The sequence below is a fragment of the Phocoena phocoena genome, chromosome 1 (assembly GCF_963924675.1).
Source record: "Phocoena phocoena chromosome 1, mPhoPho1.1, whole genome shotgun sequence".
Lineage (NCBI taxonomy): Eukaryota > Metazoa > Chordata > Mammalia > Artiodactyla > Phocoenidae > Phocoena > Phocoena phocoena.
The window spans coordinates 14,964,696-14,978,717 of NC_089219.1; the positions used below are offsets into that span (position 1 = coordinate 14,964,696).

The window sequence follows — 14,022 nt, forward strand, 5'->3', positions numbered from 1 at the left end:
CAATAGGTGACGTTTGCCAGAGCAATTTCTGTGTTCGTGGTGAAGGCGGGAGTTCCACTGCAATAAATGAGTGAATGAGGGAGGAGAAAAAGCCAAGACGAGTAAATGAATGAATAGATCCAGCGCTGTGCCCTCACTTGCCCTGGGAATTTCCAAGGCCAACGTCGGGAGTTGGTGTTGTGGAAGGACCTTCCAGACAGGGCTCTGGATGCCGCCTAGGAAACCTGTCTGCCTCGCAACCCTTAGGTAGGCGAGGCTCCAAGGTCAGGGTCACCTCTGGCCTCCAGGCAACCCGTCACCTTGACGACCAACTGAAAAAAACCGGAAAGTACGGAAGCTGTCAGATCATCTCGCGATATCTGGCGGGCCGTCGTCGGCCTTCTGGGCCTGGGAACGGAGGCGGCTCTCGCGATAGTTGCCTGGGGTTTGAGCGCGGGGCCCGACGGTCCGGAAAGCTGGAACTGCGGGTGGGGAACATGTCGGATTCGGAGCTCGGCAGGAAGTGGGACCGGTGCTTGGCGGATGCCGTCGTGAAGATAGGTAAGGGGTTCCTCGTCTCCGGCAGGCCCTACCCGGAGCCGATAAGTTGGCTCAAGGCTCCGCTGACCCGGAGGGCGGAGGAGAAGCCCCGGGAGAGGTCAGGCCGTTTGGCCTGTTCCAGCCCCTCAGGCCAGGGAGAGCTGTCCGGGCCCGGGCGGGAGGTCACTACGGCGGCTGGGGACGCGGGCTCCAGGAGCCTGGGCGGCTGCCCGAGGAGGGAGGGGTGGAGAGGCAGCCCCGAGGAGGTGGGGGTCGGGTTGGCAGGTGGCAGGAGAGTTGGGGAGCTCTGCGAGTTGAAGCAGTATGCAGGGCGCAACCTTGGGCTGGAGGCTGGAAATTCTCCTCCCTCGTGTCACATCTCTCGCACGGGGCGTGCAGCTTGGCCTGGAGGCCACATTCCTCCTCTGCTGAATCAAAAGTGCCCTCTAAGAAGGTCATCGGGAGCATTTTATAGATATTGTCAGGCTTTAACGTGAGTTGTTGTCATTCCCGAATTGTAACCTGGTATATAGGCATCAGAGTAGTCTGGGGCCTGAAATCCGAGACATAGTGATGGTGATCTGGAATTAGAATTGCCTTGGAAAGTAAGATAGTGATTGGTAACTTTTCAGCCCTTAGTGTAACTCGGTGTAGCCTTTTAACACGTGCTCAGGGACGACACAAAAATTATGAAGTCACTGCTTGGAGGGGAGAGGGAAAGAGGGAAACTCACTAAGTGCCAGACTCTGTGCTCGGTGTGCAACTTAATACATTATTTAATACAAGTCATGAAATTGAGAGTCAAGTGAAGGGATTTGCCCAGGGCCAAATCAATGACAAAGTTGGGAATTTAACCCAGGTTTTCTGGCTTCAAGTACCATACTTTTCTTCAATACTAATTTTTATTATCTAATTTTGATATTTTTGTATGGAAATCTTAAAAAAGTATTTAAGAGGATTTAGGATTGTGCCCTTGAATGAAAATGTTGGAAAAGAAATAAAATTGTAAGGTCCATGAGAGCAGGGATGTTTTCTGGTTCATTCACTGCTGGAGCCTCAGCTCCCAGAAGAGTGCTTGATAAAAAATGTTGAGAATGAGTCAGTAAATGAAGTAATTTATCACAGCTACCCCTTCATCCTCGAATTCACCACTTACCGGCTGTGTGATTTCGGGCAAGTTATCTTATCTCTCTGTGCCTGCTTACTCATTTGTAAATTGGCAATAATATTGCTATCTCACAGAGTTGTTTTGAGGATTAAATGAGTGAGTTTATGTAGAGGCTTCCTTAACTATGAAATGGGGATAAAGAGATAGATTTACCTAAAAGGATTATGAAGACTGAAGGACAGAAAAGTACACAAGATACTTGCACAATGCCTGGCACTTACTATATATTCAGTAAATGGTGGTAGTAATAATTGTTAATATTGATACTGTGCCACTGCTGATCACCTGAGGCAGTAAGTAGTGTGTGTCATTCATGAGTGGGACATTGGTGGGGCATACACAGGTGGAATAATTAAATGAAGCATGGTGATATATGATTACAGATAAAAACTAAAATAAGTTATTTAGACTTTTTGCTGCAGAGCTGTTATTATAAATCAAGTAAATGGAGTGGTGGGTTGAGGGAAGTGGGTCTTTAGTAGAGCTTTGGATAATGACTTGGGCTTGGATAGTCAGGGAGAGTGGAAGAACTTGAGCAGAGGCTGGTTGAACTTTTATGGAGGAGGAATTGAAGCACGGAGAGGTTAAGTGGCTAGGAGTGGAGGAGCTGGGGTTAGACCCAGGCATTCTAATTTCAGCACCCTTCTACTCCCTAAACAAGGCTGGTTTGAGTGGAGTCAGAATTGTGGATTACCTTAGAGAGATTCTACTTTACCTTGAAGGCTTTTGAGTTGGCTTTGACTTTTTCACATGCATTCTGCATATTCAGCACCTTTGTCTTAAAAATCTATTACTTTCTGCTCCCAGGGCTCAGTAAGTCGAGGCTAGTAGGGAATCATGAGATTTTTTTAGATGTTGGGGGTAGGAGTTTATTAATTAATTTGTTTTTGGCTGTGTTGGGTCTTCGTTTCTGTGCGAGGGCTTTCTCTAGTTGTGGCAAGCGGGGGCCACTCTTCATAGCGGTGTGCGGGCCTCTCACTATCGCGGCCTCTCGTTGCAGAGCAGAGGCTCCAGACGTGCAGTCTCAGTAGTGGTGGCTCACGGGCCTAGTTGCTCCGCGGCATGTGGGATCCTCCCAGACCAGGGCTCGAACCCGTGTCCCCTGCATTAGCAGGCAGATTCTCAGCCGCTGCGCCACCAGGGAAGCCCATGAGATGGTTTTAAGTAACAGATATGTACTGAGCTATGGGCCAGTCAGTGGGCAGATAGGGAAAGAGAAGGCATTTCAGTGCCCTCAACAGGGAACTTACGTGATGTAAATGGAATTTTGGTATGATTGTCCTGGCAGTGTTTTATATAGAACAAATCAGGAGTAGAGGAGGCTAACAGTACTGTGAATGTGAAGTGATAGAAGTCTGAACTGTTAGACCAGAAAGGAATGGGTCTGTTTGAGAAACTTCAAACTTTATCCCTCATTTATAAAGAAGAGATAGTAATACCCACCTCCTGGGCTAGCACAGTGCCAAGTACATAGTAGGAACTCAATAAATGCTGTTTTCTTTATCTTCTCTCCAACTGGGTTAACTTTGCCTCGTTTCATTTCTTATAAAGAGGACTCCAAGGTTAGAACTTGGTTAAGTGGTGATGTCATTGATAAGAATTTGGAAGTAAAGCAGGAGGGGTGCATGTGCACCTCATTAGACTAAGTTACATATAAGACTTAGTAACTGATCATGTGAGGTGGCAGGAGAGAGACTGTAGTGAGAAAAAAAGCTCATAATTTTGATTGTTTTTCTGCTTACATGGTTGAATCTGTTTGAGAACGATAATGAGGTTGAGAAGTTTTTAATTTTGAGGGAGAAGCTGAGTTCAGATTTTGAGGGGGTTGTCCCTGAAGTAATGGACGTAGAGAAAGGGCATATGAGAAATGAAGCATGGAAGTGTAATTTTGGGGGACTTTCGTCTAAGAGGTATTTGAGACTATGGAATGAACACTTTTTTTTTTGACTGCCTTAGGTCTTAGTTGCGGCATGCAGGATCTTTCGTTATAGCACGCGGGCTTCTCTCTAGTTGTGGTGCATGGGCTCTAGAGTCTGCGGGCTTAGTTGCCCCGCGGCATGTGGGATCTTAGTTACCTGACCAGGGATTGAACCTGCATCCCTTGCATTGGAAGGCAGATTCTAAACCACTGGATCACCAGGGAAGTCCCTGGAATGAACAGTCTTCTCTATGAGTGTGTTAGTTCCTATTCCTATAGGCAGTGAGGTTATAGAACTCTTTAGAAGTTATAGAACTCTTTAGAAGTTACAGAGGTTATAGAACTCTTTAGAAGCAAGTTTCTTTGGCTGCTTGCTTTTCTAGTACTTCAAAATGGAGATGGAGACTCAGGAACGGCAGCCTGCCATAATAAGATAGAGGTTTTGTAGAAGATGTAGGCAGGGAAGAAGGGCCAAGGCAAGCTTTCAGCTGCATATTGATAATTTCATATTCTCTGGCTTCAGAGAGACTGAAGGGAGGTCAAGGTGAATGGACAGCTCCCCTGGTGAGCACTTCTCTGTTTGGCACCTTATAATTAAGTGTTTTCATTCTTTTCCCACCGATTTGCTGAAAAATGACTATTTTAATTGCTCATGTTTAGCCTAGATATTGTACAGCTGAGTTAAAGAGCCCTCATAAGCATGTACTTTAGACACAAGTTGTTTTAAAAATTGTACTTCAAGGATTTACTCTGAAGCTTGAGTAATGTTCTCATATGATTTTGTCCTATAGGAAGAACTACATTTATTTATAAATACCACCTCTCCTTTCCTATCATAGGGAAAGCAGTTCTATTTCCCCCATATTCTGGTTTAAAAATATCTATTTGTTTGTCTGTAATAGGAGTATGTGGGATGGAAGATTTCTAATATGGTTTGACCTGGTGTATTGAGCTCACTGACTCAAAGAAACAAAACAAAACACACTGCCTCCCTGTAATAGGCACAACAGGCCATTGTTTGTTAAACATGTTTCTCTCTTCTTTCACTTCTTGTTCCTTTCTTTTCCTTTCTTCTCCTCAGATTTTTCCTTTCTCCCTAGTTCATCCATAAGGTTTGAGACTAATGTCTTTAAAAAATAATAATAACATTGTTAGCATTTAAGAAGTTCCTAGGTGTCCTATTTATTCTCCATCACATCACTAAATTCTTTTAAAGCTTTTTTTAAAAATTAATTAATTTTATTTTATTTTATTTTTGGCTGTGTTGGGTCTTTGCTGTGCGCCGTCTTTCTCTAGTTGCAGCGAGCGGGGGCTACTCTTTGTTGCTGTGCCTGGGCTTCTTGTGGTGGTGGCTTCTCTTGTTGCGGAGCACAGTCTCTAGGCATGCGGGCTTCAGTAGTTGTGGCATGCGGGCTCAGTAGTTGTGGCTCGCAGTCTCTAGAGCGCAGGCTCAGTAGTTGTGGCGTATGGGCTTAGTTGCTCTGCGGCATGTGGGACCTTCCTGGACCAGGGCTCGAACCTGTGTCCCCTGCGCTGGCAGGCGTTTTTTTTAACACCTTTATTGGAGTATAATTCCTTTATAGTGGTGTGTTAGTTCCTGCTGTATCACAAAGTGAATCAGCTATACATATACATATATCCCCATATCTCCTCCCTCTTGCATCTCCCTCCCACCCTCCCTATCCCACCCCTCTAGGTGGTCACAGAGCACCGAGCTGATCTCCCTGTGCTATGTGGCTACTTCCCACTAGCTATCTATTTTACATTTGGTAGTGTATATATGTCCATGCCACTCTCTCACTTCGTCCCAGCTTACCCTTCCCCCTCCCTGTGTCCTCAAGTCCATTCTCTACATCTGCATCTTTATTCCTATCCTGACCCTAGGTTCTTAGAACCATTTTTTGTTTTTTAGATTCCATATGTATGTGTTAGCATATGGTATTTGTTTTTCTCTTTCTGACTTACTTCACTCTGTGTGACAGTCTCTAGGTCCATTCACCTCACTGCAAATAACTCAATTTTGTTTCTTTTTATGGCTGAGTAATATTCCATTGTATATATGTGCCACATCTCTATCATTCACCTGTCAGTGGACACTTAGGTTGCTTCCATGTCCTGGCTATTGTAAATAGTGCTGCAATGAACATTGTGGTACATGACTCTTTTTGAATTATGGTTTTCTCAGGGTAGATGGCAGGCAGATTTTGAACCACTGTGCCACCAGGGAAGCCCCACTAATTTTTCTTAATAGCTCTTATCACCATCTGGAATTTGCAATTTGTTTCTTTACTTGATTGTCCCTCCTCCCTAGAATGTAAACTTCGTGAGAACCAGAGACTATTCTGTTCACTGTCGACCCCCAGCCCCTGGGATAGAGGAGGCATACAGTAACTATTGTTAAATGAATGATATGTGTTGCTGAGAATTTTGTAGACTCTGTGCTCAGCCTGTATCTGCTACTCAGTGTCTTTATTAACTGAATGAATTAGCATTTAAATTTTAAAAGTCCAAGTAGGGTACATTTCATGTGAATTTCTGCCAGTTCACACTTTGATCATGTGTCCTTGTACTCTTGGAACTTTTGCCAACTTTTAATTTCATCTGGGCATGTAAATTATTGTCAGTAATCTTAATAATAAAGTAGTATTAGAAATATTTGGGAGTAGTCAACCAAGAAACATAAACCAGAGAGCACTTTTTTATTTAAACAAGTAGAGCATGATGTTGGTTTAAGTGGTACTGCCAAAGCCTTATTGCAGGAAATTAAAAAGGAGTGAAGAATATTACGTTTTATGAATAGCATGTTCCATTAGTTTATGTGAATGCGTCATTAATGGCTTTTGCTAATTTTATGAATTTATTTTTGTTTTATCAGATTTATTGAATGCTCTGGTTTTCTTTCCCACTCTGCTCAAGGGCTGTGCCATTTATTGATATTTTCCTTGTACATACTGAGTAGTTAGTCTTGTGTGTACCCACATGAATAAGACACACATTCTTGCTAATGAGAATAGGAGGCCTAGTCTTGTGCTAACACAGGAGTCTTAATAGTTCTGGGACAGAGCTGATGCGCTCACCTTTGCTTGTCACTCGGACTGGATGGGAGGATTTATCTATTTTCCGTTTCCCAGGGGAAATAAGATCCTAAGAGATGAGAAAATCAGAGTTTATGAGACTTATGGAGGTCCTTACCTGCAATTTGAGAATATCTAAGCCCTGCAAGTGTAGGTCATAGAAGCATTGTCATTGCCCTTAGAGTGCTGTTACAACTCACTCTCGAATGCAGAAGGCCTGTGCTGGCAGGCTGTGACCTCACGACCAAGTTGATGTCTGTGTGGCAGAAGCTATGGCCCCAGATTTGCTGGAGGAAGCTTTGAGGAGAATCTTGTTCCAGTACTTTGTGGATTCATTTGGAGGCCTTGGGAATCCTTAATGTGAAAAAACTGTGAAATTGGCTATGTCCCTTCTCCCCCACATTTCACTCCCACTTTGAGACCAGAGTAAGGAATATCTAGTCTTTTTTTTTAAAATTTTAATTAATTAATTTATTTTTGTCTGTGTTGGGTCTTAGTTGATGTGCGGGGGCTTTAGTTGCGGCGAGTGGGGGCTACTCTTCGTTGTGGTGCACGGGATTCTCATTGCGGTGGCTTCTCTTGTTGCAGAGCATGGGCTCTAGGTGCACGGGCTTCAGTAGTTGCAGCAGGCGGGCTCAGTATTTGTGGCTTGTGGGCTCTAGAGCGCAGGCTCAGTAGTTACAACACACAGGCTTAGTTGTTCTGCGGCATGTGGGGTCTTCCCGGACCAGGGCTCGAACCCATGTCCCCTGCGTTGGCAGGTGGATTCTTAACCGCTGCGCCACCAGGGAAGTCCCAGGAATATCTAGTCTTAATAATACATGTATTGGCCAGAAAATCTAAAAGAGGAGAAAGAGATGTCATGGTTGGGAGAGGGGTTGACCAATGCCATGATACTTTCCTGAGAAAGGCTGTCCTTGCAAGCCAGGTGTATTAAGCATAAGGAAAAATGCAAGCCATGGACATTTATAAGCAGCCACTAGAATGTATTCCATTTAATGGACTGTGATAGCATTCACATGCCTTTCCTTTTCTTTTGCCTGATTTTTTGCATTAGAAATAAATGTACCAATAATTACCTCTCTGTGCCTCAGTTTCCTCAACTATAAAATGGTAGTTGTTTACAAGTGATGATAAAATGAGATAATCTCTGTACAGTGGTTAGTACATTACCTGTACTTGGTAAATACTAACTGCAGGCATGTGAATGAAGGCTAGCAATCATAAGTTAAAATAACACTTTTGCTCCTATCACGGCTATTGTGGGTGGTGTGGAAGTCCGACAATTGGTATTCCAGTTTTATATACATAGTAGTAATAATTAATGTATACTTCTCTAAGCAATTTAATACCAGGCATTGTGGAAATCTCGGGGGAGGGGTGGACAGATGAATAGGCACTGGGCCTACCCTTGAGGGGCTTACCTTATTGAGGAATGTGAAAAGGAGGTGGAGACTTCGGAATTCTATCTTAGAGAATTCCATCTTAGGTGTTTAGTAGGTGGACCTGGTGGAGGTCTGCATTTCAGGTCTCAGAAACTGTCCAGGCATCATCCCAGAGGAGAGACTTTGGCTCCTTCCGGGAGTGATGATAATGGCTACCATTTATTGAGCACTTACTATGTGCCAGACACTGTGCTAAGCATGTTACATTATCTCATTTAATCCTCATAGTCTTGAGGGGTATTTTCCCTCAATATATATTTTTTAATTGTGATAAAATACAAATAACAAAATTTACTGTTTTATGGGGGGGATAAATTAGGAGTTTGAGATTAACCTGTACACACTACTATATATAAAATAGATGAACAACAAGGACCTACTGTATAGCACTGGGAACTATATTCAATATCTTGTAATAGCCTATAATGGAAAAGAACCTGAAAAAGTTATATATATATATATATATATACACATACACATATACATATATAAAACTGAATCACTTTGCTGTATACCCAAAACTAACACATTGTAAATCAACTATATTTCAATAAAATTTTTAAAATTTTAACTTAAATAAAAACATTTTTAAATTGACCATCTTAACCGTCTTTAGGTGTACCACTAAATAGTATTAAATATGTTCACAGTGCTGTACACTCATTACCATCGTCTATCTCCATAACTCTTCATCTTGTAAAACTGAAACTCTGTACCCAGTTAATAACTCTCTACTCCTGCCCATACCTCCCAGCCCCTGACAACCACCACTCTACTTTCTGCCTCTGTGATTTTGACTACTCTTAAGTACCTCATGTAAGCAGAATCGTACAGTATTTGTCTTTTTGAGATTGGCTTATTTCACTTTGTATAATGTCTTCAGGGTTTACTCTATTTATTTTTTTATTTAGGCTGCGTTGGGTCTTCCTTGCTGAGCACGGGCTTTCTCTAGTTGCGGCTGGTGGAGGCTACTCTTTGTTGCAGTGCGCGGGCTTCTCATTGCAGTGGCTTCTCTTGTTGTGGAGCATGGGCTCTAGGCCTGCGGGCTTCAGTAGTTGTTGCTCGCGGGGTCAGTAGTTGTGGCTCGCAGGTTCTACAGTGCAGGCTCAGTAGTTGTGGCACACAGGCTTAGTTGCTCTGCGGCATATGGGATCTTCCCGGACCAGGGCTCGAACCCGAGTCCCCTGCATTGGCAGGCAGATTCTTAACCCCTGTGCCACCAGGGAAGCCCGTTGTGGCTCTACCATTTTACATTCTTATACTGCCCAAGAGTCGCAGTTTCTTCACATCTTCACCAACATTTGTTCTTTTCTTTAAAAAAATTTTTTTTAACAGTAGCCATCCTAATCAATGTAAGGTAGTATCTCATTGTAACTTTGATTTGCATTTCTCTAATAATTAGTGATGTTCAGCGCATCTTTTCATATACTTATTGGCCATTTGTCTATCTTCTTTGGAGAAATGTCAGTTCAAGTCCTTTGTCCATTTTTTTTATTATTATTTATTTTTGGCTGCGTTGGGTCTTTGTTGTGCGCGGGCTTCCTCTAGTTGTGGCGAGTGGGGGCTACTCTTCTTTGGGGTGCGCATGGTTCTCACTGGTGGCTTCTCTTGTTGTGGAGCATGGTCTCTAGGCGTGCGGGCTTCAGTAATTGTGGCTCGTGGACTCAGTAGTTGTGGCTCACGGGCTCTAGAGCGCAGGCTCAGTAGTTGTGGCTCACGGGCTTAGTTGCTCCGCAGCATGTGGGATCTTCCTGGACCAGCATTCGAACCCATGTCCCCTGCATTGGCAGGCAGATTCTTAGCCACTGTGCCACCAGGGAAGCCCCCTTTGTCCGTCTTTGAATTATTTTTGTTGTTGTTGCATTTAGGATTTCTCTATATATTCTTTTTTAAAATATTTATTTATTTTTGGTTGCGTTGGGTCTTTGTTGCTGCGCATGGGCTTTCTCTAATTGTGGCGAGCGGGGGCTACTCTTCGTTGTGGTGCGCGGGCTTCTCATTGCAGTGGCTTCTCTTGTTGCGGTCACAGGCTTCTAGGCACGCAGGCTTCGGTAGTTGCAGCACGCGGGCTCAGTAGTTGTGGCTTTCCGGCTCTAGAGCACAGGCTCAGTAGTTGTGGCACATGGGCTTAGTTGCTCTGCGGCATCTTCCCGGACCAGGGCTTGAACCCGTGTCCCCTGCACTGGCAGGCGGACTCTTAACCACTGTGCCACAAGGGAAGTCCCATCTCTATATATTCTTGATATTAATCCTTTATTGGATCTGTGATTTGCAAATATTTTCTCCCACGTATGTGGGATACCTTTTTGCTCTGCTGGTATTATCTTTTGGTGCACAAAATTAAAAAATTTTTATGAAGTCCAGTTTGTCAATTTTTTCTTTTGTTGACTGTGCTTTTGGTGTCTGAGCAGCAAAAATCTTGTTTCTCATCTACTCTCATACTGACAGTACTTCTGATGGCAGATGTGTGGGTTTTCCACACCAAGATATTCTCTCACACCAGCTGGGTGCTCCATTACACAGTTCAATTCTGACAATAACAGGATAGCACAGACCCTGTGAGTTAAGGGCTTAGTCCCCTAAGACTCTCACTTCAGATGCCAATCAGAAGTCCAGATTGTTACCTACGCTTCTGACTGACTGGCTATGAATCAGAGGTTCCCATGATTTCCTCTTAGGGTTCAATAATTTGTTAGAATGGCTCACAGAGCTCAGGAAAGCAGTTTATTTAGTAGATTACCAGTTTATTACCAAGGATACTAAAGAATATGAATGAACAGCCAGATGAAGAGATACATTTGGTGAGGTCCTGAAGGGTCCCAAGCACAGGAGCTTCTGTTTCTGTGGAGGTGGGGTACACCTCCCTCCTGGCATGTAGCCCTCCTGGCATGTAGATGTGTTCACCATCCTGGAAGCTCTCAGAACCCCATACTTTTGGGATTTTTCGGAAGCTTCATCATGAAGACATGATTAATCATTAACTCAATCTCCAGCCCCTCTCCCCTTCTTGGAGGATGGGGGATGAGGCTGAAAATTCCAAGCGTGACTTGGTCTTTCCGGTGATCAGCCGTCATCCTGAAGCTATGCAGGAACCCATCAAGAGTCACCTCATTAGAGTAAAAGACACACCTATCACCCAGGAAGTTCTAAGGGATTTAAGAGCTCTCTGCCAGGAACTGGAGGCAGAGACCGATATATGTATCTGTATGATTTCATATCCAAGAAATCATTGCCAAATCCAATGTGGTGATGTTTTTGCCCTGTGTTTCCTCTTAGAGTCTTATAGTCTTACCGGTATTTGAACTGTGTTCAGTTAATTTTTTTATTTTTATTTTTTTTGCGGTATGCGGGCCTCTCACTGTTGTGGCCTCTCTCGTTGTGGAGAACGGGCTCCGGTCGCGCAGGCTCAGCGGCCATGGCTCACGGGCCCAGCCGCTCCACGGCATGCGGGACCCTCCCGGACCAGGGCACGAACCCGCGTCCCCTACATCGGCAGGCGGACCCTCAACCACTGCACCACCAGGGAAGCCCTATTCTGTTAATTTTTGTATATGGTGCCAGATAAGGAGAGTCTGATTTCATTTGTTTTGCATGTGGATATCCAGTTTTCCCAGAACCATTTGTTGAAAAGACAGGTCTTTCCCCACTGAATGATCTTGGCACCCTTGTCAAAAACCATTTGACCATATGTGCAAGGGTTTATTTCAGGGCTGTCTATTCCATTGGTCTATCTGTCTGTCTTTATGCCAGTACTACACTGTTTTTTTTTTTTTTTTTGACTGTGCCGTGTGGTTTGAGAGATCTTAGTTCCCTGACCAGGGGTTGAACCCGGACCCACGGCAGTGAAAGCTCTGAGTTCTAACCACTGGACCACCAGGGAATTCCCAGTACTACATTGTTTTGATAACTGTAGCTTTGTAGTAAGTTTTGAAATCAGGAAATGTGTCTCTTGGTTTGTTCTTTTTCAAGATTATTTTGGCTACTCAGGGTCCCTTGAGATTCCATATGAATTTTAAGATGTGTTTTCTATTTCTGCAGAAAATATAGGATTTTGATAGGGATTGCATCGAATCTGTAGATCACTTTGGATAGTATTGACATCTGGTAGCAAATAATATTCTATGGTATGGATATACCACATTTTGTTTATCCATTTATCAGTTGATGGACATTTAGGTTGTTTACACTTTTTCGCTATTATGAATAATGCTGCTGTGACCAAGTATACCAGTTTTTATATGGACATATGTTTTCATTTCTCTTGGGTATGTTCCTAGGAGTGGGATTACTGGATTGTATGGCTCTTGGTGTAGCATTGAGAAAAACCATTAAATGTTAAGCTGAAGAGTGACGTGGTTGAATGTCTGATTTCAGAAAGATCCCTGAAGTATTATGGGAATGAATTGGAAAGGCCCAGAATAAGGGCAAGGGATGTATTAGTATATTATTGCAAAGTCATGTCATAAGTGAAATGATCAGGTTAGAGGAACCCAGAACTAAGATGGGGGCAGAAGGAGTGGAATGGAGACGGATGTAATGGTGACAGTACAGCAGTAATGTTTACCGAACTTGAAATGCAGGCTCATGAGCAGGAGTTGTCAGGGTGATGTCAAACCTACATAAATGGAGAGTGGAATTGCGGTTGACAAGTAGGAGAGGCAGGAGGGGAGCTCAAGTAACATTTTGCAGTTTATTAATTTCTGGTATGTCTTGAGATTTGTCACTGGTTATATGCAGCTCTGTCAACAGAGATGAAAGTTAATGCTTTGCCATACATTCATCTTCATGAAAAGAAAGGGTTTGGCCTTGTGCCTTCCTTGCTAAGAAAGTAGGACAGTAAATGATTTAGCAGCTGACCTACCTTAGAATTAACCAGCAGGTTTTGTGTATTCATCCTCTAATCAATTATGTGTAGTTAAATTGATTGTTTAAGACCATTTTAATGTTAAAAAAAATACTATACTGGTCAACTAATCTATAACAAAGGAGGCAAGGATATACAATGGAGAAAAGACAGTCTCTTCAATAAGTGGTGCTGGGATAACTGGACAGCTACATGTTAAAGAATGAAATTAGAACACTCTCTAACACCATACACAAAAATAAACTCAAAATGGATTAGAGACCTAAATGTAAGATGGGACACTATAAAACACTTAGAGAAAAACATAGGAGGGACACTCTTTGACATAAATCACAGCAAGATCTTTTTTGATCCACCTCCTATAGTAATGGAAATAAAAATAAACACAAATGGGACCTAATGAAACTTAAAAACTTTTGCAAAGCAAAGGAAACTACAAGCAAGACAAAAAGGCAACCCTCAGAATGGGAGAAAATGTTTGCAAACGAATCAACGGACAAAGGATTAATCTCCAAAATATATAAACAGCTCAAGCAGCTCAATATTAAAAAACAAACAACCCAATCCAAAAATGGGCAGAAGACCTAAATAGACATTTCTCAAAGAAGATATATAGATGGCCAAGAAGCACGTGAAGAGCTGCTCAACTGCTCAACATCACTAATTATTAGAGAAATGCAAATAAAAACTACAGTGAGGTATCACCTCACACCAGTTAGAACGGTCATCATCAGAAAGTCTACAAACAACAAATGCTGGAGAGGGTGTGGAAAAAAGGGAATCCTCTTGTACTGTTTGTGGGAATGTACATTGATACAGCCACTATGGAGGTTCCTTAAAAAACTAGAATTACCATATTACCCAGCAATCCCACTACTGGGCATATACCCAGAGAAAACCATAATTCAAAAGGACACATGCGGGACTTCCATGGTGGCGCGGTGATTAAGAATCCGCCTGCCAATGCAGGGGACATAGGTTCGATCCCTGGTCTGGGAAGATCCCATGTGCCACGGAACGGCTAAACACGTGCA

At 43.2% G+C, this 14,022-nt stretch overlaps 1 protein-coding gene across 1 annotated transcript in view; it reads left to right on the forward strand.

Annotated features, from left to right (window-relative positions):
• Positions 1 to 427: 427 nt before the first annotated feature.
• MICOS10 (mitochondrial contact site and cristae organizing system subunit 10) overlaps positions 428 to 14,022 on the forward strand; it is a 35,371-nt gene continuing 21,776 nt past the window's right edge. Inside the window, exon 1 of the mRNA XM_065894684.1 lies at positions 428 to 540. Coding sequence (XP_065750756.1) covers positions 477 to 540 — 64 coding nt within the window. The 5' untranslated portion in view covers positions 428 to 476. The remainder of the gene's footprint in view (positions 541 to 14,022) is intronic.